At 41.4% G+C, this 27,587-nt stretch overlaps 2 protein-coding genes across 3 annotated transcripts; both read right to left on the minus strand.

Annotated features, from left to right (window-relative positions):
* Positions 1-317: 317 nt before the first annotated feature.
* LOC113567898 (UDP-glucuronosyltransferase 2C1-like) lies at positions 318-12,092 on the minus strand. Its single transcript, XM_035527286.1, is given in 7 exon segments — positions 318-600; positions 848-1,067; positions 1,150-1,237; positions 1,703-1,834; positions 7,556-7,639; positions 7,642-7,706; positions 11,360-12,092. Coding segments are annotated over 7 exon segments (1,605 nt in total).
* Positions 12,093-19,698: 7,606 nt separating this feature from the next.
* LOC113567900 (UDP-glucuronosyltransferase 2C1-like) lies at positions 19,699-27,513 on the minus strand. 2 transcript variants are annotated; one of them, XM_035527064.1, is made up of 6 exons: positions 26,781-27,513; positions 23,314-23,462; positions 22,514-22,645; positions 21,973-22,060; positions 21,671-21,890; positions 19,699-21,426 (listed from the first exon to the last, which is right to left on the minus strand). In XM_035527064.1, exons 1-6 carry the CDS (start codon positions 27,511-27,513, stop codon positions 21,144-21,146), a joined length of 1,605 nt encoding a protein of 534 aa, XP_035382957.1. In that variant the 3' UTR covers positions 19,699-21,143. The 2 variants fall into 2 exon arrangements, with proteins under 2 accessions (XP_035382957.1, XP_035382959.1); XM_035527066.1 differs by having other exon boundaries at positions 26,914-27,014.
* Positions 27,514-27,587: the final 74 nt, after the last annotated feature.

Below are 27,587 nucleotides of genomic sequence, written 5' to 3' on the forward strand. Positions count from 1 at the left end.
CTGTAAATCCCTGTAGCACTAACTCACATTTTGCTAGTATAACCTGATTGACACTATATATACACAGCAGGTTCTGTTGTTAGTTGTGAATTCACACACAGCCCTCATGTTGGAAACTTAACATTTAGGGAAAGCACCATCAAGTGGGCATATTTGGTTTTGTCATTGCTCTTGGTTCATCATTCAGTATTAAACTGGGCAAAGGTAAAACACCTTCATGATTATAGCTGATACTGTGGCACAGTATAATGTTGAAGCTCCCAAACACATGTACAATTATTCCATAATTAATAATACAATTATATACACTAACTTATTCACTCTCTCTTCTTCTTTGTTGTGGTTCTTCTTAAACATTTACGGAAGATCCAACTGCATGTTTTCACAAAGATGAACATGACCAGTGCAGTTATGGAGAGTAAAAAGGCAGCCACGTCCAAGCAGTGGTACTGGTACCAGGTGAGGTTATGGGCTTCTACTCTCAGGTGCTTGGCCCCCTTGTTCCGCATCACATACTCGATCCAGAAGACAGCCTGGTCCAGAGGCTTCATAGGTTGATCATGGTGGATCTGGGAGAGTCTCATTATGTTCTCTTTGTACCTAATGAAATGTACATGGATTGAAACTAGGACATCTTTCATCAATACCTCAGTGAAAAACAACTAAAACAGTGTCACAGCTGCTACATGGGATACTCCCAGTGTGCCAACATAAAGTGTGTATAATTATGGATAAGCTGTTCCATAAAAGATCAGAACTACAGCTAAATTATTTAAATGTTGCACTTAAAGGGTGGTCAGTAGATCTTAATATATCTACTATTATGTAAATCACAATAAGAACTTACAATGAATTGTGCATAACATCAGTGAGAGCCTCCTTCAGGTCTTTGGACTCCATTTTGTTGATGTCAAGCATTACAGCTGCTCCCTTTCTTCTCATGTGGTTCATGTTATCTGGCTGATCAGCAAACAGTGGTAAACCCACCATTGGGACTCCATGGTAAATAGCTTCATACAGCCCATTAGTCCCACCATGGGTGATAAAGGCCTTGGTTTTAGGATGTCCTATCGGATGCACATCGTATACATTAGGGACCACATACTAAAACACATTGTAGTATATAGACACATGACAAAACGTATTTACCTAGCAAATCATTCTGGGGAATCCACTCATACAGTCTTGTATTAGGAGTGAGAGTGTCTGGCTTCTCTCCTGTATATCTCCACAAGACCTGGAATTAGAATCAGAAAACAAATATCCAGAAAGCAAACAATGGGAAAATCTTTGACTAGACTTTGCTACATTAACAATAATTCAAGTAAAACATCAATTTATTCAATACTAATACTAACACACCACAAATGTATTTATTATTCTCTATTTCTTCAACAAATGATATAAATGATATGGCATTCGTTCTTAGAAAGATTGCAATGTTAAACAAGAGTCAGATAATTTGGCGAAAAGGGCAAGAAACCATATAATGAGAGTAATCAAATATTGACAGAAGAGCAATGAAACAGAATTTAATGCTGTTCATTAGTTTTTTTTTCCAAAGATCATGATAATCACCACTTGAACAGAAGCTTTAATATCTAAAATGAAACTGTACTATATTAAGATGCCAAAGCAGAATTTTAGACAGCTCTAATTGGAATAAATGAAGACAGTATCACTTAACAGTGCAAACCATGACCTTTTGAGGGATCTGCCCAAGTGCTGAAGCGATGGTATTGGCTCTCTCTTTGGTGAGGTTCTTTACCATGGAGCCCAGTGAAAACACCACAATGCCATCATCTCCTGAACTCTGAACAAACGCCTCTATCTCCTACATTACCAAAAAAATTATGTTATTAATAAGACCGACACATATAAATTCCTGACTGCTGGTAGCAGACACATGATTTCTGTAGCTTTCACAGCACAGAATAAGATCCTTTACAGACATTAATTGTTTTTAACACAAGCATCACACCACATATCACAGGAGGTCTTGATTTTACCGATGTTTTTGCTACCTGGATCCTCCCAGTTAATATGTTAGTTAGTATGTTTGATGTGAACAACAGGATTTAGCTGTCAGTTTTCCTTGACCTAGGAGTCACTGCTCAGGATGGAAATGGTTTGAGTCCTACTTAGAGGGACTCTCTTATCAGATAACATGGAGGGACTCCACATTATCTCAATGTAGACTCTCCAGCAGTGTCCAACAAGGCCCAGTTCTTGGTTTCCCTCTCGTTTCTGTACACGTGCTCCTTTGGTGATATTATCCCCTCCCATGGATTCTCCTACCATTTCTATCCTGCATGGGTGGTCTTCAACACTCCTAAATTGTCCGATGTCTCTCCATTACTCTGTTCAATTCACTGGCTTCCTGTTGCTGCTTGTATTTGATTTAAAACTCTGATGATTGCCTATAAGACCAAAAATGGCCCTGCTCCCTCTTACTTGATGGCAGAAGTCAAAATCCAAGGTTATCCACTGGTCATCTGAATAAATGAATGCATCCATGCCTCCAAAACAGCATCTTTTTTTTTTGTTGTTGAAAAGCACTTTAAATAATCCTAACCAGGCACTTGTTAGAAGATTTTATATTTACACTTGATCTGTCTTGTTTAGCAATTGCTCTCAACTTGTACTGTATTATATAGTATTGTAGCTCTCATTCTAGGTTTCAGCACTGTTTAAGGGTATTTTTTGACTCCAACATAATTTTGCAAGCTAAGGATACATAAAGAGACAAATATAGCGCTTTTGAAAGTTTCTCTGGATATGAATCTGCTATGTTTTTTTTTCTCTTGGATTGATTTCTGGTTGGTTAAGGTAAACTTTGAGTTTACTTACTTTTCCTTAGATTCTGTTAAAATCAAGGCTTCTTCTCTGAACTTGTCTTTAGTTGCTTGTTTGATGTTAGCTGTAATTATTTGCTGCAGGTGTAGTTTCACCTTGGTCCTAGGTGTGAATTGGGGGGTGGACACAACACTGAACTGTTCAATTAGGATGACTCCGCTCCAGATGTATACATGCGCAGCGGTTATCAGCACCTGTAGAAGCCTTTTTTTTGTGCTTTTCTTTTAGTTCCTCATCTACATTGAGACCAGACCTCTCAAACTCATCTTCCTTTTTTCTTACACTTTCTCAAATTTTCATCACATACGTCCAGAAACCTATCATCTTTCCAATCTGAAATGTGTCAATCTGAAATTCCTGTCTATATAGCCCAATGATCTCCTAGATACTATCATCGTAGATGCTGCAATCTCAACAACCTTATTTACTCTCAATGTTCTGCACAATCACAGATCGTGGTTGTCCCTAGCATCCCTCCACTTGCTACACTTCCTGGCTATAACAGAGACCTTAATCATCCCTGAGAACTCAGTGACTCCATTAGCCCTATCCTCTGCCTTTTCATTCACCCATTCTCTGAGGTGTCTCGGCAGGGGTGGTAGGACAACTTTATTATTGTCTCAAAACTGGCATTTCACTCTACTTTCCTTCTCTGCTCTTTCCATTTCTTCTGCTGTTGACATCATTTCACCTTGTCCTCAACCAGTCTCCTCCAATTCACAGAGCAGGCAATATTTTGGACCTGTTTTTCACCCAGACCACCACAACATCAGAGATCGCAGTCACCCCCTCCACCTCTCAGGCCACTTTCCTTCTCTTTCTCCTACCTTCTCTTTCCATCCATACCTCCCCAACATGTTCTTCCTCCTTCTCTCGTGATCTGCACTCCATCACTCCCTCTTCTATTACTTCTACTGTTTTGTCCACCCTTCCTCACCCTGTCTCTGACCCTGAGTAACTGGATTCAGTTACTAATACTTTCCTTTCTACACTCTCATCGATTAATCTTTTGTGCCCTCTCTCCTCTAGAGCTGCAAGATCTTCCCCACCTGCCCTGTGGCTAAAAGAAACACTCTGCTGCCACAGGGGAAAACTTACCTAGATTCAGACCTCAGCTCATACCAAGTTCTCCAAGTTCTCATTCCAAGTTCTCACTGGAAGTAACAGCTGCAAAATCATCCTACTACAGAGGTAGATGCAAGATGGCGCCAGTGAAGTCGGCAGCCGGCACGACTGCTCCGTCCACACCTGGCACTTTTTTCGTTCTTTTCGCTATCTTCTTCGCTCTTTTCGCTCTTCCCGCTACCCCTGATTTCTCCACAGCCCTTCTTACACCACGACACATATCTCTTACAGCAGAGATGCTCTTATTTCTCTTAATCTACATAGCACTCACCTCAAACCATCTCTAACCCCGGACACAAGATGGCCAACAGAGATCCTGAGGGAGAACAAAGGACGCAATGCTTCCCTTACCTAGCATCCTACTAGCCAATGTTCAGTCTCTGGACAACAAGCTCGACGATCTCCGGGCCAGGATAAAGTTCCACAGGAACATTCGGGACTGCAACCTCCTCTGCTTCACTGAGTTGTGGCTGAAACCAGCGGTACCGAGCCACGCCATCCAGCCAGCTGAGTTCTTCTCGGTTCACCGCGTGGACAGGACGGCAAATTCGCGGAAGTCAAGACACGGTGGAGTGTGTGTGATGGTAAACAACAGATGGTGCAACAATGCCAATGTTGTTACTCTCACCTGCTCCTGCTCACCCAACCTGGAGCTGTTTTCCCTCAAGTTTCATCCTTTCTACCTTCCTCGGGAGTTCACGTCGGTCATCATCAACACTGTGTACATCCTATCTCAGGCCAACATGGACACTGCACTGTATGAACTTCATGAAGCTCTCACACAGTTTCAGGCACAACACCGGGACGCTGCACTTATCATGGTTGGGGATTTCAACAGCGCTAACCTCAAGTGTGCAATGTCCAACCTTTACCAGCACGTAACCTTCCCCACCAGGGAAAAAAGGACACTCGACCACTGCTACACCCCATACAAGGACAGCTACAAGGCACTAGCTCATCCACCATTTGGTAAGTCGGACCACGTCGCCATCTTCCTCCTACCAAAATATAAACAAAGTCTGAAACGGGAAGCTGCGGTTCAGAGGGAGGTCGTGCGCTGAACAGACCAATTGGTGGACGCTCTGCAGGACGTTCTGGATGACGCAGACTGGGACATGTTCCGGTGCACTGATGATGTCAGTGAGTTTACGGAGGCAGTAGTAGGGTTTATTGGAAAACTGGTGGACGACACGATTCCAAGAACCACCATCTGGGTGGACAAAACCATCCACGAGGCTCTGAACTCTCGCACTGCTGTCTACAACACGGGGATCATCAGCAGGAACATGGAGGAGTACAAGTCTGCAGCATACGGAGTGCGCAGGGTGGTGAGGGCAGCGAAGCGGCGCTATGGGAGGAAACTAGAATCACAGTTCCAGCAGAGTGGCTCTAGATCCCTGTGGCAGGGACTACAGACGATCACGAACTACAGGAGCCCACCCTCCGGACTGATGAGTGCGGATGAGTCTCCGACGGACGAGCTGAACACATTCTTCGCTCACTTCGAGGCTACATCTAGCAGCGCTAATGCTAACAGCGCTTACGCTAACAACGCTAATGGTGCTATCGGCGCAGCCAACGGCACATGCGCAGAGCCCACCATAGAACAGCGCCCTCTCATCATCACAGAGAGTGATGTGAGGAGAGTGTTCAAAAGAGTGAATACCAGGAAGGCGGCGGAACCAGATGGTATCTGCGGGAGAGTCCTCAAAGCCTGCGCAGACCAGCTAGCCCCAGTATTCACCGACATCTTCAATCTCTTCCTGACGCACTGTATCATCCAATCCTGCTTCAATCGTTAGACCATTGTTCCCGTCCCAAAGAAACCTCAACCCTCCGGCCTCAATGACTACTGCCCTGTTGCCCTCACATCAGTTGTGATGAAGTGTTTTGAGAAGCTAGTCAGAGATTTCATCACATCTTCACTGCCAGCCTCCATGGACCCACTGCAGTTTGCATACCGCCACAACCGCTCCACTGATGATGCAATTGCACATCTACTCCACACCACACTGACCCACCTGGACAAAGGGAGGGGTAATTATGTTAAAATGCTATTTGTAGACTACAGTTCAGCATTTAACACCATCATCCCCTCCCTACTCACTACTAAGTTGGAGGATCTAGGACTGCACACATCCCTGTGCGACTGGATCTCCAACTTCCTAACAGACAGACCACAATCAGTACGGGTGGGCAACTGTGTCTCATCCACCCTCACCCTCAGCACTGGAGCTCCTCAGGGTTGTGTCCTAAGCCCCCTGCTCTACTCACTGTACACCTACGACTGCACAGCCACTTCCAGCTCCACCATCATTGTCAAGTTTGCTGACGATACCGTTGTCATGGGCCTGATCTCGGACAACGATGAGAGGGCCTACCTGGAGGAGATTAAACACCTGGAAAACTGGTGCCAGGAAAATAATCTCCTCCTAAACATCAGCAAAACAAAGGAGCTGATCGTGGATTGCAGCAAGAAGCAGGAGTGGCACTACCAACCTGTGAGGATCAGTGGAACCACGATGGAGAGGGTAGATAGTTTCAGGTACCTTGGTGTTCATATCTCGCAGGACCTGTCCTGGTCCCGCCACACCAACTCCCTGGCAAAGAAGGCTCGTCAGTGTCTTTACCACCTCAGACGCCTAAGAGACTTCAAACTGCCCTCCAAGGTACTGCGGAACTTCTATACCTGCACTATCGAGAGCATCCTCACAGGGAACATCACAGTCTGGTTTGGGAACAGCACCAAGCAGGACAGACAAGCACTCCGAAGGTTGGTGCGTTACTGCCTACAATACTGCCATGTTAAGGACACATCCGGATGCATTTTCATTTACATTATAAAAGATATGTGGTCAAATACCTTGACAATCTTGGCAAGTGATTTAAGTGATCTAATCACAATCCGTCTTGGTGGTCGTTTACACTTGTATTTAGCACTGTCCACTTGTGAGCAGATGCATTTTAACACCTGTCCATTCTCTCCCACAGAAGCATGTTGGCTGCTGTTTTCCTCCTCATCACCTACATCTCTCTTCATTACTATTGTTACAGCTACCTTTTCCTGACTTTGTTCCTGCCACAGCAGCACTGGTTGAAGCCAGGAAGTACTCAATTCAAATTAATTGGATTAAGCTAATCACACTGGTTCATCTGTTCAGTTTTCCCACACGTATTTCCCATGTGTATTCTTGTCATTTGAATGAAACTATTGAAATTTTTTATAGTTCTGCAGCTGCCACAAATAATTATTTTTTCTTCTTATCATCATAGCATTTGATTTATTGATTGTTAATGGGATGTAAACAAAAATACTAAAACAAATTACCTACTCCAGCTTCAAGGAAACAAAAGACATAAGTTGATGTAAAATACAAACAGATAAAGAAGCAGTAAGCAACATTTACATGAATAAAGAATGAATTTAGTAATCGCTAAGGAAGCAACAGAGTCCACAACCCTCTGGGCTTTTATAGATGAAATGTAGTCCTACTTGCTGATCCAAAGGCAAATTCTTGAACCACTAACAGAAGAAAAATGCCACCTAATGGTCTTATAACAATGATAATCTTACTTTAGGTAGCGGCTTCGCAGGCTTGCAGTGCAATCCGCCCACAAATTTGAAGTTTGGAAGGAATGGTCGTGGATACTCAAAGTCCTCAAATAGGATCTGATCAGCCAGATGTCGGCCTTTCCTATAGTCTCGCACAGGGTTGTGGGTTTGCCTGTGAAGTTACAGGAGCAAAGGTGAACAGACAAACTCATATCAGGATGCAGTCTTGAATAACACCTTCATATAAAAGTATTTCTTTAGTCTTAACATTAAGAGCATGTTGGATTATGGAAATGGAGCATGCGAAGGTATGCAGTGCTGTAGGTTACAACATATTGTATGTCTGGATGGCGGCACTTTCTTGTGAGCAACGTGTTCTGTTTACTTGTGCCTCCTGTGGTGGTTAATGTTATCTGCATACCTTTCGTTGATTGGCTAAAAAGCTTAAATGTAATGATGAGAGATGGATAAGGGGAAAGGGAAAGAAAGAAAGAGTAATTAACTCGCAATGCCAAGCACTGGTATTTCAACAAACTAAAGACAATAAATAACATGTGACGATTCGTTGCAAACAGAATGCGGGGAAGAGGCATGATTAAACTGACGTTTATTACACACGATTAGTACATAAAACACAACATTCACGCTCTGTACACCTTAAACACCAACAACACATACTACAACACAGGAGACATATATACACTCAAGACGATTACACATAACACAGAACACAGAACAGGTAGACAACAAGATAGGGCGTGGCAACACAGACGAACACGCACACATGAAGACGTTTGAGATGGGGGCGGGGCCGTAACGTGACATAACCTAGTTAGGTCCATATGACTTGGCAGCCCTAGACTGCATTACTAACTCTGATGCAGTACCTCCATGCACATACCTGGACACTGTAAAATAGTATTCAGCAACTTTTAAAGAATGCGAATAAGAAATTTGAAATTTGAACAATTTAAAGATATACCACTACAAATATTAAACCTAGATTACATGTAAAAAATTGATTGTTCGTGTCAATATAGTCTCTGTTACAGTTGCAAATCCAAGTGTCAATTTATTCATGTCTAAATTCAGCTTTGTTTTCAAAGGTACCGAATAAGGAGTCAGCAGTGACTGCTATTGTCTCTTCATTTGTGGATATTTTTCTGTGGGAGTATGTGTGTGAATCAAACTAAAGCTAAAACTAAATTAAGGAGGCATTCCTATTTTTGGACCAAATATTAATCCAAACAAAATATAACACTGGCAAAAACTTTCAGCAATTTGTTTTCATTGAGTGATAGGCTGTGGGCTTGATCAGTGTTATTAATTAAGATTTGCAGTTCTTGATGCACCACTGAGTCCCCATGGCCTCCAACTTATGACTACAGTTACCCAAAATTCAATGTGGAGTCTCTACAGATAATTGTGTTAAAATCATTTCTAAGGTATAGAACATACTTGATAATAACGTATCAACATTACATTTACTGATAAGGCAACGAAGCGGTTATACCTTCATCTTGGTGTAATGCTTATCAAATGTTTGCCGCACGTGGTGTCTGGATTTTGCTGTGTGAGTAATGTACGTTCTCTAATGGCTCAGTGAAGTTCATGTGGTCTGTGAGACGCCCCTGGGTGGCGACCGCAGGGGCATATGATGGCGGAGCTGGCATCTGTCCACGGTTGCTCAATACTGTATGCAAAATGGAATAGAAAAGACAGCACGTGGGGTACACCGAGTGTGTAACACATTACTTGGGGGTCGTTAACCATGTCGGTCCATGGCGAAGCTACACATTGAGGATGTTTTAATCCCGCCATTCCTAAAAAATGAGAACGTAGAGGAGCAGCAAGAACTATTTAATTGGTCTTTCTGGCTGACGACATTTGTCAGCGTTGTAGCGCGAGAGCATAAAAGATTCTCGAGCGAACAGGATGAGTTTAAGTGCGCAGAAGAGCAAGTTCGTGCGAGAGCACGTTTGTAGCATAACAAAGTGAAACTGAGCGAGAGCAGAGACAATTTGAATCGGCAACTGTATGTTTTGCATGCGAGCAAACGAGATCAGTGAGCGCTTCGTGAATCTCGGTCTCGCATTTTAAAAATGTGCTTTAGATTATTGGCAGGGTAATGTCACCATAAATTAGCACCTTCAACAGATCAAGCAGGAAAAGCAAAGAGCTGCTGGACAAAGATCACTACACATTGACTATAGCCAACATGACTGAGAACGGTGAAGCTCGATTGCTGGGACAAAGCTTGTGTACAGGGAAGCACAGTGGTCATGATGGATTACACCATAATTAAACTTTAAAAATGCAACTTTGTAAAACAGAAAACAACTTGTCCATGCACAGAAACACTACAAAAACCCAGGGAACACATAATAAATAATTATTATTTTTCTGTGACACTAAACTAGTTCAGTGAATGTTAGAACTAATATATGAAAAAAAAAACATTGCTTAAAAACAAACCAAATTTGCCAATTTGTCCCATTTTTGAACCGTCTGAGTGTGCTTCTAATACTGCAAATAGCATGCTGCATTCACAGTGCACTGTCATAGACTTCTACGCTACTCAAGCAGAGCTGAATAATGGCGCAAAGAGGGAGAATTAGAGTGATAAAGTCAAGTGCACACTGATACAAATTTTAAGCACCAGATAAGCCTCGTTCGTAGGTGCTGACAGGATTTTATGTTTTCTATCTTGATAAAACAAAATTATAAGTGTAGATACATGGCTAACTCCAGGGGTGGTAAAAAAAATTGCATAGGCTGCACACAAATTAACAAAATATAGCCTGATCTTATGCTTGTTTAATATGTTTATAATTAACTTGTGAATCTACAAGCTTGTCTTTGTGGCCCTGGGATGTCCAGATTTCTGTGACAGTGAGAGCTATAAAATTCAAATTTAGGTCTATGTAACCCTCTGTTACTTCAAAACAATCACTAATGTATATTAATCCACATGTACAAATATCACAATAGATGACCACAATTTAAATGACCACTGACCTTGCTCCTATGTTGACTAACTGAAATATTAGTACTTATTGATTATTGCACTGCTTGTTGTCTGAGATAGAGCTTATGTATTTTGCACTTCTAGGCATCAGCATTGATCCCTGCATTTCAACAGCATTCTAGGTCATTGGTATCTTGTACTCTAACCTCCTGTACTGGCTAGGCTGTATTCTATGAGTAAATAACAAAGCACAATTGCAAGTCGCTCTGTATTAGAGCGTCTGCCACATGCTGTAAATGTAAATGTTTGTTTGACAGCACATTTATGCATGTGCTCTTAAAAGAGCCATTCCAAAGATTACATGGTATATATAACATACAAATTCTAGTGTACATTTGGCCAGGGATATTGCTTGCCAGATCACTTTCACTTGCTAGCTGGATTACTCTGATTTTGCTGAATGCTTAGATGACAGGACTGGATCATTTTTTTTCATCCCAGGTTTATTAAAACAGTGTACTTTAGCACTACTGTGATTTAAAAAGTTATACTTCAGGGCTGAACCCCCGAATCTTTACATGCCCAGGCAGTGTTGCTAGTGTAAGGTGCCTCAGCTTTCTGACTACTGAGAGTAAAGCTTATGTAAGCCTTACGGAACATAAGGAGCACCCATTTTACATTAGGAAGGAAGGCATACTGTTGAAATAAATTGGGCATTTCCTGGACTTTAACACGGTATTCATACGATATACCCTGTATATATACATTGTGTGTGGTCAGAAGAGCAAGATTAATCTAAGGAAGAAAACAGATTTAGGTTTACTGAGGATTTTATAAACAGAAAATGGAACATTTACCCATGACTTCAGTGAAGAGATAATCCCACTTTACTACACTCACAAGAGTAAACAGCACATCTTGAGAGAATTGAAACAAAATGTTTTTCACTCTCTGGAGGAAACCCATGTGATCTGAGTACCCAAGGCTGACCCCTGGCACATAGGAGGGTGGTGTTGGTAGCTGTCCACAGAGTCTCTCCATACTGCTGCCAAATGAGAACCTCAGACTGATGATAAATGGCAGGTTCAGCTTCTGTGCCAGCAGTTCCCCACATGTAGACATGGGGTCTGTCAGAAGAACATCAAACTGTTCCTTACGCCACTTTTCTAGAAGGCCTTCATTTGCAAAGAGCTTCCTGCACAGTATGTGGTTCTGTTCCACAAACATATCCATTATCTCCTTTATCTTCAGAAAAATCTGTATCATATTGTCATTTGGCAGATCATACATCCAATACTTCATAAATTTCTGTAAGGCATCAATGATATCCTGCTTCGTGCAAGGCACCTGTATTACCTCCACATTGTAGCCTGGAGACTCAGTTGTCTTTACAGAAGGTGTAGCACTGTGGGTAATGACAGTCACACTGTGTCCTCTGATTATTAATTCATCTATGATGACTTTGATGTTGAGCCAGTGGCTGTATTCTGCTGGCCAGACGAGGATCTTCCCTGCTGTCACACCCAGTGGAGCCTGAGTCACAGTGAGCAGGAACAGAACACTGAGGGCAGCTCTCCCACATGCAGTCATGATTGTAGTATGACCAGGTAACTCTGCACATACAGTGAACAGTGGCAGCAAATAGCTCAGTGACCAATGAGAGGTCAGCAATCCTAAATTACACAATCCACCAATGAAAATGGTTGTAATGACATGAACACATTCACCATTATATCCAGATTGCTGTTATGTGCACATGAATTGTTAGTCTTGTTAATCTTAATATTCAACTCTATACCCCATGTATAATCCAGTGAATCTTTTTATCATTACATTTCACAAAATGAACTAATCTGTTCCTGTTAAACAGTAGTCTTCTAATGAGTGGAGATAGAAAATGATTGCTTTAAAAAACAGTACTAGGCATGACTGTCTGAATATGATACAAGTAGCACTGCATGAAGTATGAAATCATTTCTTATATATTTGGGACCAACATCTGTAACCTGTACAAATTTAACTTTAACAAAAATATAGCTAGATTCAAAACTCGCAGGCTTTCCAGATACCAAAGCAGAACATAAGACAACTCTAATTGGAATTAATGGAGACAGGTTCATTTAACAGTGTATACTGAGACTTTTTGAGGGATCTGCCTGAGTGCTGAAGCTATGGTGTCAGTGCTCTCTTTGGTGAGGTTCTTTACCATGGAGCCCAGTGAAAACACCACAATGCCATCATCCCCTGAGCTCTAAACAAACCTCTCCATCTCCTGCAGAACCAAAATAGCAGTTATTAATAAAACAGATGCATATATTCTAGTCATAATGTCACATTGCTCAAGATGTCAGAAGCTGATTTCTATTGTGCTGCCAGAAATTATAGCAAATTTTTTATGTTCTTGTTTTTTAAAACACTCAAATTCACAGGATGGCCAAAGATTAAATATTTTGCTACCAGGATGATGGTATTAAATTAAGAATACTAAGTTTGACTATAAATTTACTTCAGACCATTTCATTTTCGGGCTGTGGGCTTAATGAAAATGTTTGCAGCTAATAAACTGCCATTCTATATTTAAGGAGAAAATATGCTTTCCATAAACCCTGGTCGTCACCTCAACCCTGTTACATGAGTTGCATTAACTGCTGCCTATTTGTGTGTTAAAGGTCTGTATGTATAAGATCTGTAGTAAAGGTCAGGCGCTAATCCTCAGGGATTGTTTGATGGTTTGTTAATTCTTAATGTTTAACCCAGTGTTGAAAACAACCCATGCATGATGATGGTCTTTCTTTAGGTAGAAGCTTTACAGGCTTGCAGCGCAATCTGCCCCCAAACTTGGCAGTAATGACAGTCATGATCATGGATACTCAAAGTCCCAAAAGGATTTGATCTGTCAGATGTGATCTTTTCCCTGAGTGTCACAGAGGTTTGTGGGTTTGCCTGTGAAATACAGCAGTAAAGGTGGAGGGAGAAATTCATATCAGGTTGCAGGTGATTGTAAGCGGTTATTAAAGCTGATGTAATAGCTTTTAAAATTCTTATGTCAGACTAAGCCAAGAGAGTTCTCTCGTTGCTATAGTCCAGAGTATATGAGTTGAGAAAGAAAAAAAACACTTTACATGACGTGATTCTGAAGCAGCTGAGGTGCTTATACAAAGTTAGAGAGAAACGATAGTCTATCAGCAGTTGTTTGAACAATCAGATTTTTGTTACTTGATTCATTTTCTGATACAAAGGTGGAGGAAGTTATACTTTGACACCCTTTGACACCCTTTGATGATTAGATAATTAAAGAAGAGTCAAACATCCAGGGTCATGCCATTCCTCTGTCTTCAGAGAAAGAAGATCAAAAGTCACAACACAACTGGAGACATTACTGAAACCTGAATGTTTACTGAGCTTGCAGAGGGTAAAGTGAAGTGACAGGGCTTCTTGATTGAAGAATGACAATTACTCTGTTCACTCTATTTATCTTTTTTTTTTCTCATTGGAAACCCACACATGTAAATAATTTATTCCAATTTTCTTAACATTTAGGGACAGCACCATCATACAACACAAGTGGACATTTTTGGTTTTGTCATTGCTCCTTTTTCATCATTCAGTATTAAACTGGGCAAAGGTAAAACACCTTCATGATTACATCTGATACTGTGGCACAGTATAATGTTGATGTTCCTGATCCCATGTAAAATTACCCCAGATTGTAACTTTCAAAATAGTTTGGAGAGAGATTGGAGAGGGCATTGGAGTGTCACAGCTGGTCAGTCATCTGCCAGGAGGGACACGCCTACTCCAGAAAGGGGTTGTACTACAATCCTGCCTTGCTTCCAATCGCCTACCTTTTAATGTAATACACCTGTTTCTTGTTTTCCCCGCTATTTAAACCTGCAGGTCCCTGAAGAGGGCGCTGCACATTAGCCGACTACTGCCTCAGGAGCACCTGCTTAGTGCACTGCTTCCCAGAACCTCGGCGTATATTACCTTTTTGGTTGTTTGCGGGCTTTCTTAAGATCTTTGTTTAATGGAGAATAATGAGCACTTTGACTCGACCTTGCCTCTCGCTTCTTCTGTGCCGCTGATGTCACAGAATGTGCAGCCACCCAGAAGTGAGGCAAGTAGCTCCGATTGGGCTCACCTTCTGGCTACTCAGATGGCAGCACTGGAGCAGCAGAAGCAGGAGATTGGAGAGATTCGTTCTCTGGAAACTCTTTTTTGGATATCAACCCTGTCTGCCAGATCACGTCAAGGTGGTGTTTATGATCTCCAGGTTCACGGGGAAGGTACATGTCTGGGGGACCGCCTTAGTGGTCAATTAATCACCATTGATGAACAACTACGCTTTTCATCCAGGAACTGAAGGCGGTGTTTTACCAACCATGTCCGGGGAGACTCTGCGGACAAGCTCTACTATGTGTGAGGCAGGGGCTGAGGCCCGCTACAGAGTATGCCATAGAATTTCGTATGCTAGCCGCTGGAACCCGCTGAAATGAACCAGCTCAGGTGGACGCATTTTTAAACGGCTTGAGAGCTGATCTGCAGGTGGAGTTGGCCTGCAAACAGGAGGCTACTACCCTAAATGAGAGAATCCACTCCAGCCTCTGCCAGCATCTTCTTTGTGAAAAAAAGGATGGAGGCTTGAGACCCTGTGTGGATTACCAGGGGCTCAACAAACTGCTTGTGCGGTACCCGTATCCCCTACCCCAGGTTCCAGCCATGCTTGAGCAGCTAAGGGGAGCCAGGTATTTGACCAAACTAGATCCATGGCACCCTCTGTTTTCCCAGCGTACATTAATGAGGTCCTGAGGGAGTTTTTGGGTAGATCTGTCTTCGCTTATATTTACAATATGCTGATATATTCTTCCTCCTGGGACCAACATGTTCATGATGTGTGCTCCGTCCTCCTCACCCTCTTGCGGAACTTCCTATACTGCAATGTTGAGAAGTGTGAATCCACAGCAGGGAAATAAACTTTTTTATTACATCATCCAGGATGGCAGTGTCTGTATGTAACCAGGTAAGGTGGAGGCAGTCAAGGTCTGGCCGAGACCACACACATGTAGGGTTCTGCAGCATTTTATAGGGTTCACTAATTTCTATAGACGTTTTATCAAGTCTTTCAGAACACTGGCTCAGCCCCTTACAGATCTGCTCCAGGAGCAGATTAAACGCTTGAATTGGAACCCCGAGGTGGTAAAGTCATTCGAGGAGCTAAAAACCGCTTTTGCCACCGGGCCGGTACTGCAGCAACCAGATCCAAGGAGACCTTTTGTGGTAGAGATGGATGCGTTAGATGTGGGAGTGGGGCGCAGTTCTGTCTCCACAAAAGGAAAAGGAAGGTAAGCTGTACACCATAGCTTACTTCCCCAGGAAGCTGACCGAGAGGAATTATGGGGTCGGCTTCCCCAGGAAGCCTGACCGAGAGGAATTATGGGGTCGCAAACTGCTGGCGATGAAACTTGCTTTCGAAGAGTGAAGACACTGGCTAGCGGGAGCATGGCTCCCCTTTAAGGTGGTCACTGATCACAAAAACTTAGAATACCTCCAGACCAATAAGACACTGAACTCCAGGCAAACCCGGTGGTCACTCTTCTTTTCCAGGTTTAACTTTTGTGTTACCTATAGACAGGAAGAGAGGAACATGAGGGCGGATGCGCTCTCTCGCTAGTACAATGTGGAAGCTCAGGCGACCTGTTCAGAGTCTGTTCTTTCTCCCTTCTGCTTCCTGGCATCTCTGAACTGGGAGGTTGACCGACAAATTGAAGCTGCTACTACCCCCCCCCCCCCCCCGTCCACCCAACTGCCTCTACGTGCCACATGGTGGCTCCCTCATTGCGTGGGCACACACCTTGGTGGGAATGGGCCATCCAGGATCCATGCGCATGGCCCAGTTGTTAGGCGCACGCTACTGGTGGCTGGCTATGAACAGGGACGTGGTGAGGTATGTGGCTTCTTGTGCGGAGTGCGCTCATAGCAAAATGCCATGCACTCCATCTGCAGGTAAGTTGCTTCCCCTGCCTACCCCCCCTGTGACCGAGGGCAAAGCGATAATCCTGACAGTGGATCGATTCTCAAATATGGTCTGATTTGTTCCCTTATCAGGTCTACCCACGGCATTGGAAACAGCAGATTTACTCTTCCACCATGTCTTCAGACAGTTCGGTTTGCTGGAAGACATCGTTTCCGATAGGGGACCACAGTTTACGTCTCAGGTGTGGAAGGAACTACTTGGGAAGCTAAATATGACAGTCAGCCTAGCATAAGAGAAGGGGAGAGACCCCACAGTATGCACTTGTGCAGAGGGTGTGGGTAGCCATGAGAGACGGTAGAGCAGGTCCTACGGGGAAGCTGGCTGCGAGGTATGAAGGCCCATATGCCATCACCAGGAAAATTAACGATGTCATGTATCGGAGAGCAGTCAAGCATCAAGGGCCTTCCACGTATCAGCCCTGAAGCCTCTGGAGGTGGAGGGAAGCCTGGCGTACAGGGTAAGGACCCTGATGGACTCCTGAAGCAGAGATAAACATTTGCAGTACCTTGTGGACTGGGAGGGGTATGGCCCAGAGGAATGCAGGTGGATACCGGCCTCCTAGGTATTAGACCACAAGTTCATCGCCTCTTTCCACAGGGAACACCCACTAAAGCCTGCTCTGCGGCAGCCAGGCTGGAGGAGTAAGGAAAGTAATGAAGAAAACGCTACAGGCACAAAGAGTGAGGAGGAGATTGACCACCGTAAAGAAAAGAGGAAGGAAGGTAAAGCAGGGCTGGATAGAAAGAAAACAAAGTCTGTCCCTCTCAAGCATGGGACAAACAAATGCAGAACAATAACAGCAAGCTGTAAAATGGACAGTGATTTTCAGTGACACAGAGACTTCAGAAAAGATAGCTCATATGTGTGGAAAAAGAGTACACAGAGAGAGGAGTGAAGAAACTGAGGTGGAAGAAAGGATGGACACAGAGACGTCACACTTGCAGATGGACACTGAAATTTCAGAGATTGCTGGAAATTGAAGCTCCCGGCAAGTGTGAGCTGATGCAGGAGATGGGGGATGGGAGTGATGAAGGAAAAAAAACATCCAGGCTGATGTGGAGGAGATGGACCTGGACACCCCATGGGACACTGAGACAGAAGAGGATGAAAAGAAAAAAGCAAAGGGGAGAGAGGGAATGGGAAAGAGAAAAGCAGAAGACAGAAGAAGAGAGGAAAAGAAAAGATGAGGAGAGACGGGTAGAAGAGATCAGGAGAGACAAAAGTGAAAGGCCAATCACAAGAGACACAGAAATTGATGGCGCTCTCAAGATGGCGCCGATGAGGTCAGCTCCCGTCATGACTGCTCCATTCACGCTTTGCACTTTTTTCGCTCTTTTCTGCTCTTTGCATTATTTTTCGCCATCTCTTCTCCCTCTAAAACCCTTCTCTCTGCACCATGATGCACATCTCATACAGGAGAGATGCCCTTATATCTCTTGGTCTACATAGCACTCACCTCAAGCTGTCTCTAACCCCGGACCCAAGCTGACCGAGTGAGATCCTAAAGGAGATACACAATAACATCATAAAAAACTATAAAAACTGTAAACTGTAAAAAACTGTAAATTGTACATTGTATATATGTATAGTATAATCCCCTCTTCATTCATCATAACATATTTATTTATTCATTAAACTGCATCCACTTCCCTGTATCTCTCCTCGGCCACAGACAGAGCAGTTAAAAAAAGCATTTCACTGTCAGTTACAGGGCCTTGAAAAAATACTCATACTCCTTGAACTTTTCCACATTGTTTCATATTACATCTACAAACTTAAATGTATTTTTGGGGGATATTCTGTAATAAACGAACACAAAGTAGCAAGTAATTGTGAAGTGAAAAGAAAATGATACATGGTTTTCAAATTTTTTAATAAATAAAAACCTGGAAAGTGTGCCGTGCATCTGTATTCAGCCCCCTGTACTCTGATACCCCTAAATAACATCCAGTGTGACCAACTGCTTTGGTGTGACCACCAAATTAGGAAATAGAGTCCACCTGTGTGTAATTTATTCTCAGTATAACTATAGCTGTTTTGTGAAGACCTCAGAGGTTTATTAGAGAACATTAGTGATCAAACATCATCATGAAAACCATGGAATACACCAGACAGGTCAGGGATAAAGTTGTGGAGAAATGCAAAGCAGGGTTAGGCTATAAAAAAATATCCCAAGCTATGAGCATCTCATGGAGCACCAGAACAAAGCCAGAAAGGGAGATGAAAAGAAGAATGCAGAGGCGGCTGCGCTGGACAGAGAGCGGACGTCAGGACAGGAGGCCCAAAAGCCAAAATGTTTGGCAGGAATTTTGGCAAAGTTTTTAATCATAAGCGACATTTTAATCAGTGCATCGGCGACTACAGCGCAGGGAAGGACCTTAACAGCCTGTACACAAAGCACAAGCTGACACTGAATAAGGGCAGGAATGCCCGAAGGTGCAGAAGAAGCACCAACTTTCTGACATGCCTAATAAACGTCTAGTAACCAAAAAATTCTCATATAGTCAGAAACTCATTGCACTCAGCCCTTCAGTGTCACACCACTTAACAAACTCTGATAAGACAGGTCCGTGGTTATGAAGTGGACCACAACACAAGGACAAAATTGTCAGCCATATTTACTATATTATAGTTCAGGTATAAGATCTTACAGTAGTCAGTATATAAAATGAACATTAAAGGAGATTTACAAAACAGTCCTGTGATAATGTTGTTTGTTTAAACAGTGTTTGAAATGTTACCATTTACAAGTACTCTCTGCAACATGGTCAAGTAATTCAGTTATCTGGTTAAAACTTTTGGCAAATTCTGTAAAAAAGGTTACTTCAAATCTTTATCTTGTAATTATTTATTCAGTGATCTACTGATGTGCAATATGTATGTGTATATATGCTCTGTTGAAAAAGCAAACAGAAAGTAGATACTTTTACTGAATCTTTATAAGTACACACAATGCAATAATTAATTTAAAAATGAAAGGTAAAATTTTCAGTCATAGATTTTTTTTTTTAAACACAAAACATGGATAAAACCCCTAGACCTCAATTGTGTATTTTACATTTCAGTTTTTAAGCATTTGACAGATGCTGTTATCCAGAGTGACTTGGAAGTCAGTATGTGTGCTCCTGCAGAAACAGACCCATGAACTTGGTGTATCCAATACTTTGCTCTACCAGTTGTACCATGTAATTTACAGGACGACAGAGTACTGATGAAATTAGAATTTATTAATGAAACACATTTGAGGGAGGTCAAACAGAGGGCGATTCCAGTAGTAATTAGGCCAATAAAAAATATTTATTTTCCTCAAAAGTCCAGTGACAGGTGCATGATGCCATAAACCAACAACAAAAAAAATGTAATTTCAAAAACAAAGAAAAAAAAAAAATCATCCACGCCAACAAAATTTAACCTAAAATAAGGCAACTTAACATGCTCCCAATTATGGCATTCAATCAACGCGTCTCTCTCCTTGCATTTCAACGCCACTCCTTATATTTAATCTTCGCCCCATTCTAGATACCTAATTTATTAAATTCATAATATCTCTCCCTTATAATTCCAAACCAAGGCTATCATTTAAAACATTTTCCCATTATCCCAATTAAAATAACTACACATATCCAAACACAGAGCCATTAATCACAATTTTGTCCTCCCTCTTTCTATTTGGAAAATTACCTGCTCCAATAATGTGAACCAAAACTACAACTCTCTCAATTCTGGGCACGACTCTTAACTCATCCCTTTACAACCGCTAAACAAAACAAATAGGTACATGCTTTGAACCAAAACTCCCGTTACGTTATTATAATAAATATATCTGTATCTACACATATACATTAACTCTAGTAGTTGTCTACACAGTCAGTTGACCACCTTGAACAATGTAAGACAATTACAATAACTTTACAAAACTCCAGCAAACAGCAGGTTTGTTCCCTCTGAGAGAGGTGTAATTAACATAAAAGCCTTTCAGCCCCAGGTATTGTCCACATTATTCCTCTAATGTTCGGCTCTGCTGTTTGTCCACATGGAATGGGCTGGGGTCCCGTTACACTCCGTTTTTTGATCCTTTGCCTTTGGAATTGTTTGTTTGGTCAATTTTGCCTTCCTTGTTGCCTACATTTACTCTGTTTCCTGAACTTCGATTTCGGGTATTCCCCTTATATTATTAAAGTCTTATTTCTTTCCTACTGCTTTTGGCTAAACCTGAAAGGGCAGTTTTCCATGCATCTTCTTTTGCTTGCAGTTTAGGAACTGACACCAAAATGCTTATTTTCCTGTGCTACACAAATCTAATTAAACTGAATGTAAAGTAATCAGCACTGTGAGCTGCGCGTGTGTGTGTACTTACACACATTCTTGTTGGAAACCTACACATGTATATAATTTATTCCAATTTTCTTAACATTTAGGGACAGCACCATCAAGTGGGCATTTTTGGTTTTGTGATTTCTCTTGGTTCATCATTCAGTATTAAACTGGGCAAAGATAAAACACCTTCATGATTATAGCTGATACTGTGGCACAGTATAATGTTGATGCTCCCAAACTCACATACAATTATTCCATAATTAATAATACAATTATATGCACTAACTTATTCACTCTTTCTTGTTCTTTGTTGTGGTCTTTCTTAAACATTTACGGAAGATCCAACTGCATGTTTTCACAAAAATGAACATGACCAGTGCAGTTATGGAGAGTAAAAAGGCAGCCACGTCCAGGCAGTGGTACTGGTACCAGGTGAGGTTATGGGCTTCTACTCTCAGGTGCTTGGCCCCCTTGTTCCGCATCACAAACTCGATCCAGAAGACAGCCTGGTCCAGAGGCTTCATAGGCTGGTCATGGTGGATGCGGGAGAGTCTCATTATGTTCTCTTTGTACCTGATGAAATGAACATGGTTCATGGAAACTATGACATATGTCATCAATACCTCCGTGAGAAATACCTAAAACAGTGCCACAGCTGTTACATGGGTTGTCCTCAGTTTGCCAACATAAAGTGTGAAAAATTATGCATATGTGTGTATCAGAAAGTACTACAATTGAAAAATTGTAGTGTTGCACTCAACGGTGATCAGTAGATCTTAAAACATCTGCTTTTATGTAAAGTACAATATGAACTTACAATGGATTGTTTACAACATCAGTGAGAGCCTCCCTCAGGTCTTTGGCCTCCATTTTATTGATGTCAAGCATTACAGCTGCTCCCTTTGTTTTCATATGGATCATATTTTCTGGCTGATCAGCAAACAGTGGTAAACCCACCATTGGGACTCCATGGTAAATAGCTTCATACAATCCATTAATACCACCATGGGTGATAAAGGCCTTGGTTTTAGGATGTCCTATCGGATGCACATCGTGTACATTAGAGACCACATACTAAAACACACTGTAGTATATAGACATATAACAAAACGTATTTACCTAGCAAATCATTCTGGGGAATCCATTCATACAGCCTTGTATTAGGAGCGAGAATGTCTGGCTTCTCTCCTGTGTATTTCCACAAGACCTGTAATTAGAATAAGAAATCAGGTTTCTGAAATGTAACAATGGGAACATTTTCAACTAGACTTTGTTATATTAAGACTAATTCAAGTAACTCATCAATTTTTCAATACTGACGAAATAAGTTGTTTCAAAAATGTATTTTTCTCTATTTCATTATCAAACAATATTAGATGGTATGATTTTAGTCTCTCAAAAAGTTGCAAAGCTAAACAAGTGTCAGGCATTTTAGCAAAAAGGGCAAGAAACCATATAATAAGAGAAATCAAATATCCACAGAACAGCAATGAAACAGAATGCAATGCTGTTCATTAGGTATTTTCCAATTCTCCAATGATAAACAATCACCACTGGTTAGATGCTTTACCATATGCTGTACCACATGCCATAGCATAACTTAAGACAGCTCCAACTGGAATAAATGGAGACAGCAACATTTAACAGTGCAAACCATGACCTTCTGAGGAATCTGCCTGAGTGCTGAAGTGATGGTGTTGGTTCTCTCTTTGGTGAGATTCTTTAACATGGAGCCCAGTGAAAACACCACAATGCCATCATCCCCCGAGCTCTGTACAAAGTCTTCCAGCTCCTACAGAACAAAAAAAGCTAAGGTTTTTAAAAAGCCAGACACATATCTGGTGGCTGACAGGTGATTTCTGTAGCTTTCACAGAATAGAATATGATCATTTACAGTCTTTCGTATCAAACCAAGGGCTTTATCTATATTTATTATAAATAATTATACTTATTATGAACTGGATTATGGTTGAGAAAAGGACTATGGTTAAGTTTCCCATAAATTCTGTTGGTGAGAGGGTATACTTCAGCCAGTGACTTAAGTTTATTATCTCAGCAACACTGAAGGAACTGCAGCTTGTTTGTGTGATAAAGTTTTGCATTTGTTTTTTTTTTTAATCTAGCAAACGTCATGTATTAAACTATGAGTAATAGGTCATTTTTCCAGAGGTTGTTTGTCTACCTGACGATTCTTAACTCAGGCCTGAAAACATTCAATTTATGATGATTGTGGGGGAAAATATTTGGGTTGTTTTCACATCTGCACTTTTTGGTGCAATTCACTGGGCAGGTGTGAATGCAATAATTGTACTTGTTGCAGACTAAAACACCTGCACCAAGACCCTTGAGAGGTGGGACTTTCGATCCTGTCCCAATCTGACTTTGGAGTCATTTCTTTGTGGTGAGAACATGATCTGACCTCAATCCGACCAGACCATTTGGTGTACTCCACAATCTTACTTTAGGCAGGGGCTTTGCAGGCTTGCAGTGCAATCCGCCCACAAATTTGAAGTTTGGCAGGAATGGTCGTGAATACTCAAAGTCCCAATAGGATTTGATCAGCCAGATGTCGGCCTTTCCCATAGTGTCACACAGGGTTGTGGGTTTGCCTGTGAAGTACAGCAGCAAAGATGGAGGGACAGATTCATGTCAGGTTGCAGGTGAAGAGTCTTTAATAAAATTTAAGACTCTGATTTTGTTTAGCTAAAAGGTTTCAATGTGATGAATAAGCAAAGAGATGCACAAGAGAAAAGGGAAAGAAAGACAAATTAAATTGTAATGCCAATTTTGACAATGACAATAAATGACCTAACTAGATCTATATGACTTGGCAGCCCTAGACTGCATTACAGACCCCGATCCCGTACCTCCACTCACATACCTAGACACTGTAAAATAGTATTCACCCACTTTTTAAGAATAAGATTGCCTTTAGAAATGTCAACAAATTAAAGATTTACCAGTACAAATACTTGACCTAGATTACATTTAGAAATGACTGTTCATGTCCATATAGTCTCCAAGTGACAATTTATTTATTGCTAAATTCAGCTCTCTCTGTTTTTTCTCTGAATAAAGAGTCAGCAGTGACTGCCACTGCTTCTCCATCAGTGGATGTTGTGTGTTGGAGTATGGCTGTGAGACAAACTCAACCTCAAAGTGGGCATTCCTCTTTTTGGGCCAATTATTAAACCAAACAAAATATAAAACTTGCAAAAAACGTTCAGTAATGCAAATGTATTGAGTAATAGGCCGTGGGGTTGATCAGTCACGTTATTTAAAAAAAAAAAAAAAAAAAAAAATTGCAGACCTAGTTACCATGGCCTCCAACTCAAGAGAAAGACAACAAAATTATGACTACAGTTACTCAAAATTCAATGTGGTGTGAGATCAAATTCGGATTCTCTATAGATGATTTTGTGTTAATTTATAACTAATATAATGATATACTTGATAGAACAAATTCATTGAATATTTTACTGATGAGACGATGAAGCGGTTATATCTCACCAGTTATTTTTGGTGTAATGCATATTATAACATTGAGTGTTACCGGGTGAGAGACAGGATACAAGTGCAGGAGTTTTAACAAACACGGGAGGCTAACATGAAGGCTAAAATACATGCGTAGCATGAGGGACACACTAAGGCTAACCAAAACATGAATAAACAAAAGACAAGGAAAATATATCGACAACGGAAAGACAAAGGCTGATTAACAAAACGTCAACTGCACAGAAGTAGGTAGGATGCAGGAATTAACCAGTAAGTAACAGAGACGACAAGAGCCACACCAGATCTAAACACAACCAAACAAACCAAAGTAACCGACAAGGTGGGAAACAAAACACAGGGCTTAAATGGACACCAAACACGACACCGGTGCAAATCATGAGGGATGGAGAAAACGAAACTAAGGAATGTAATCACCCTGTGTTCATCGCGCTCCTTTTATGCGTGTTTCACCGTAGTCGACGCAGATGGTACCAGAACAGTCTCGCTGTGACTGGGATCGACATGCTCCACCACACATATGCGCATATTGTGCCACTGACTGTATTCACCGGGAAGTACCAGTACTTTAACACTGAGAGTAATTTCAGACACGCTTAGAAGCAAAACTACCAAAGGGAGAAAATAATTTTAGCTTATCATATCAAATCTATTCTACGGTCAGCCTATGCCTACCAGAAAGCCTCATTCTATAGTACCATGATTTCAAATACAACAAAACTGTTCAGAAGATGTGGGGCGGGTGCCAGTTTGCCCAATCTCAGTCATCAGTGAACATTTGCTCAAGGAGGGAGGGTAACGCTGTCGAATAGACAAGAGCTAATTTTCCAGATGGAAATCGAAGTTATATATAAACTTGCCAGATAAATCTCTAAACTGTTCTGGAACCGCAGCAATTAGCACTTTCAACAAATCAAGCAGGAAAAGCAAGCGCTGCTGGACAAAGATCACTATACACGGACTGTATTGCGGATCTGAATGACATTATCATAGACGTGTCAGGACGACTGAGAGGTGAAGCTCGAGTCCTGGCACAAAGCCTGCGTACGGGGGGGCGGCACAGTGGCCATGGTTGTTTACGCTGTCATTAAACTTTAAAAAGTAAAATTTTGTCAAACAGAAAACAACTTGCACATGCATAGAAACACTCAAAAAACCCAGAAAACATATAACAAAGTATTAAAACAAAAGGGAGAATTAGAGTAATGCCCTAAAACAAACCAAATCCTCCATTTAAGAACTGTCTGGTGCAAATATAGCAAATAGCATGCTGCATTGATAGCCTGGCAGATTTCTATGCTACTCAAGCAGAGCTGAATAATGGTGCAAAGAGGGAGAATTAGAGTAATAAAGCCATGCACACACCTCTAGATGAGAATACTGACACAAATAATTCTGAGGTTTAGGCACCAGTTAAGCCTTATGCATAGGTGCTGACAGGTTTTTGTTTTCTATCTGCTTGAAACAAAATCATAAGCTTAGATACATGACAAACTCCAGGGAGGGTGAAAATGTGCATAGTCCTCACAAAGCGGCAAAATAACCTTTCCCTTAGTTAATGTCAGCATAGCCTGATCATTTGCTTATTTAATGTTTATGATTAACTTTTGTATCTACAAGGTTCAGTCTTGGTGGTCCTGAGATGCCCTGATTTGTGTGAAAATGTGATCTATAAAAATCACATTCAAGTCAATGTAACAATCTGACAATATAAAGTATATTAATCCACATGTACAAACATCACAATTGATGCTTGCTTGACAGTACAGTTATACATGTGCTCTCAGAAGAACCATCCCAAAGATCCAAATTATACTGTACATTTGGCCAATGTTTTTGCTTGCTAGATAGCTTTCGCTCATTAGCTGGGTTATTCAGACTCTAAGAGTGTGAGAAAATGAGAACACAGACTGTACAAAATAGGGATGGACCTTCATGGCTTGAGCACTGAATGTTTAGATATGTTCTTCTTCATTCCAGGTTTATTAAAACTGTGCACTTTAACACTACTCTCAGTTCAAATGTTACACTACAGGTCTGAGACCTGAATCTTTACATACCCAGCTGATGCTGGTGAAAGGGGTATCAGCTTTCTGATTACTGAGAGTAAAGCTTATGGAAGCCTTATGGAACATAAGGAGCACCCATTTTACATTAGAAAGGAAGACATACTGTTGAAATAAGTTAGGCATTTTCTGGACTTTAAATAGTATCAAATAGGATATACTTTGTATATATATATATATATATATATATATATATATATATATATATATATATATATATATATATATATATATATATATATATATATATATATATATATATTGTGTGGCCAGAAGAGCAAGACTATCCTAAGAAAGAAAACAGATGTACGTTTACTGTGGATTTTAAAAATGGAATTTAACATTTACCCATGACTTCAGTGAACAGGTAATCCCATTTTGTTACACTCACGAGAGTAAATAGCACATCGTGAAAGAATTGAAACAATATGTTTTTCACTCTCTGGAGAAAACCCATGTGATCCGTGTACCCGATACCGACCCCTGGCACATAGGAGGGTGGTGTTGGCAGCTGTCCACAGAGTCTCTCCACAGTACTCCCAAATGAGTACCTCAGATTGATGATAAATGGCAGGTTCAGCTTCTGTGCCAGCAGTTCCCCACACTTATACATGGGGTCTGTCAGAAGAACATCAAACTGTTCCTTACTTAATTTCTCCAGCAGGTCTCCATTTGTAAAGAGCTTCCTGCACAGTATGTAGTTCTGTTCCACAAACATATCTATGATCTCTTTTATCTTCAGAGAAGTCTGTATCATGTTGTCATTTGGCAGATCGTATGTCCAGTACTTCATAAATTTCTCTAAGGCATCAATGATATCCTGCTTAGTGTAAGGCACCTGTATTACCTCCACATTGTAGCCCGGAGACTCAGTTGTCTTTACAGAAGGTGTAGCACTGTGGGTAACGACAGTCACACTGTGTCCTCTGACTATCAGTTCATCTATGATGACTTTGATGTTGAGCCAATGGCTGAATTCCCCTGGCCAGACGAGGACCTTCCCTGCTGTCAAATTCAGTGGAGCCTGGGCCACAGTGAGCAGGAACAGAAGACCGAGAGCAGCTGTCCCACATGCAGTCATGGTTGTAGTGTGACCAGGTATCTCTGCACATAGAGTGAACTACAGAGGCAGCACGTGGCTCACTGACCAATGAG

This window comes from Electrophorus electricus, chromosome 6, assembly GCF_013358815.1.
Source record: "Electrophorus electricus isolate fEleEle1 chromosome 6, fEleEle1.pri, whole genome shotgun sequence".
NCBI classification, from domain to species: domain Eukaryota; kingdom Metazoa; phylum Chordata; class Actinopteri; order Gymnotiformes; family Gymnotidae; genus Electrophorus; species Electrophorus electricus.

What these genes read in the sequence shown, in the direction of transcription:
- LOC113567900 (XM_035527064.1), bottom strand. Translation starts at nt 27,513, where the DNA reads ATGACTGCATGTGGGACAGCTGCTCTCGGTCTTCTGTTCCTGCTCACT. An exon ending in CCTGTTCACTGAAGTCATGG is followed by an intron (nt 23,463 to 26,780) that starts GTAAATGTTAAA and finishes TGTACTTCACAG; the next exon opens with GCAAACCCACAACCCTGTGT. An exon ending in GATGTTGTAAACAATCCATT is followed by an intron (nt 21,427 to 21,670) that starts GTAAGTTCATAT and finishes TCATTTCATCAG; the next exon opens with GTACAAAGAGAACATAATGA.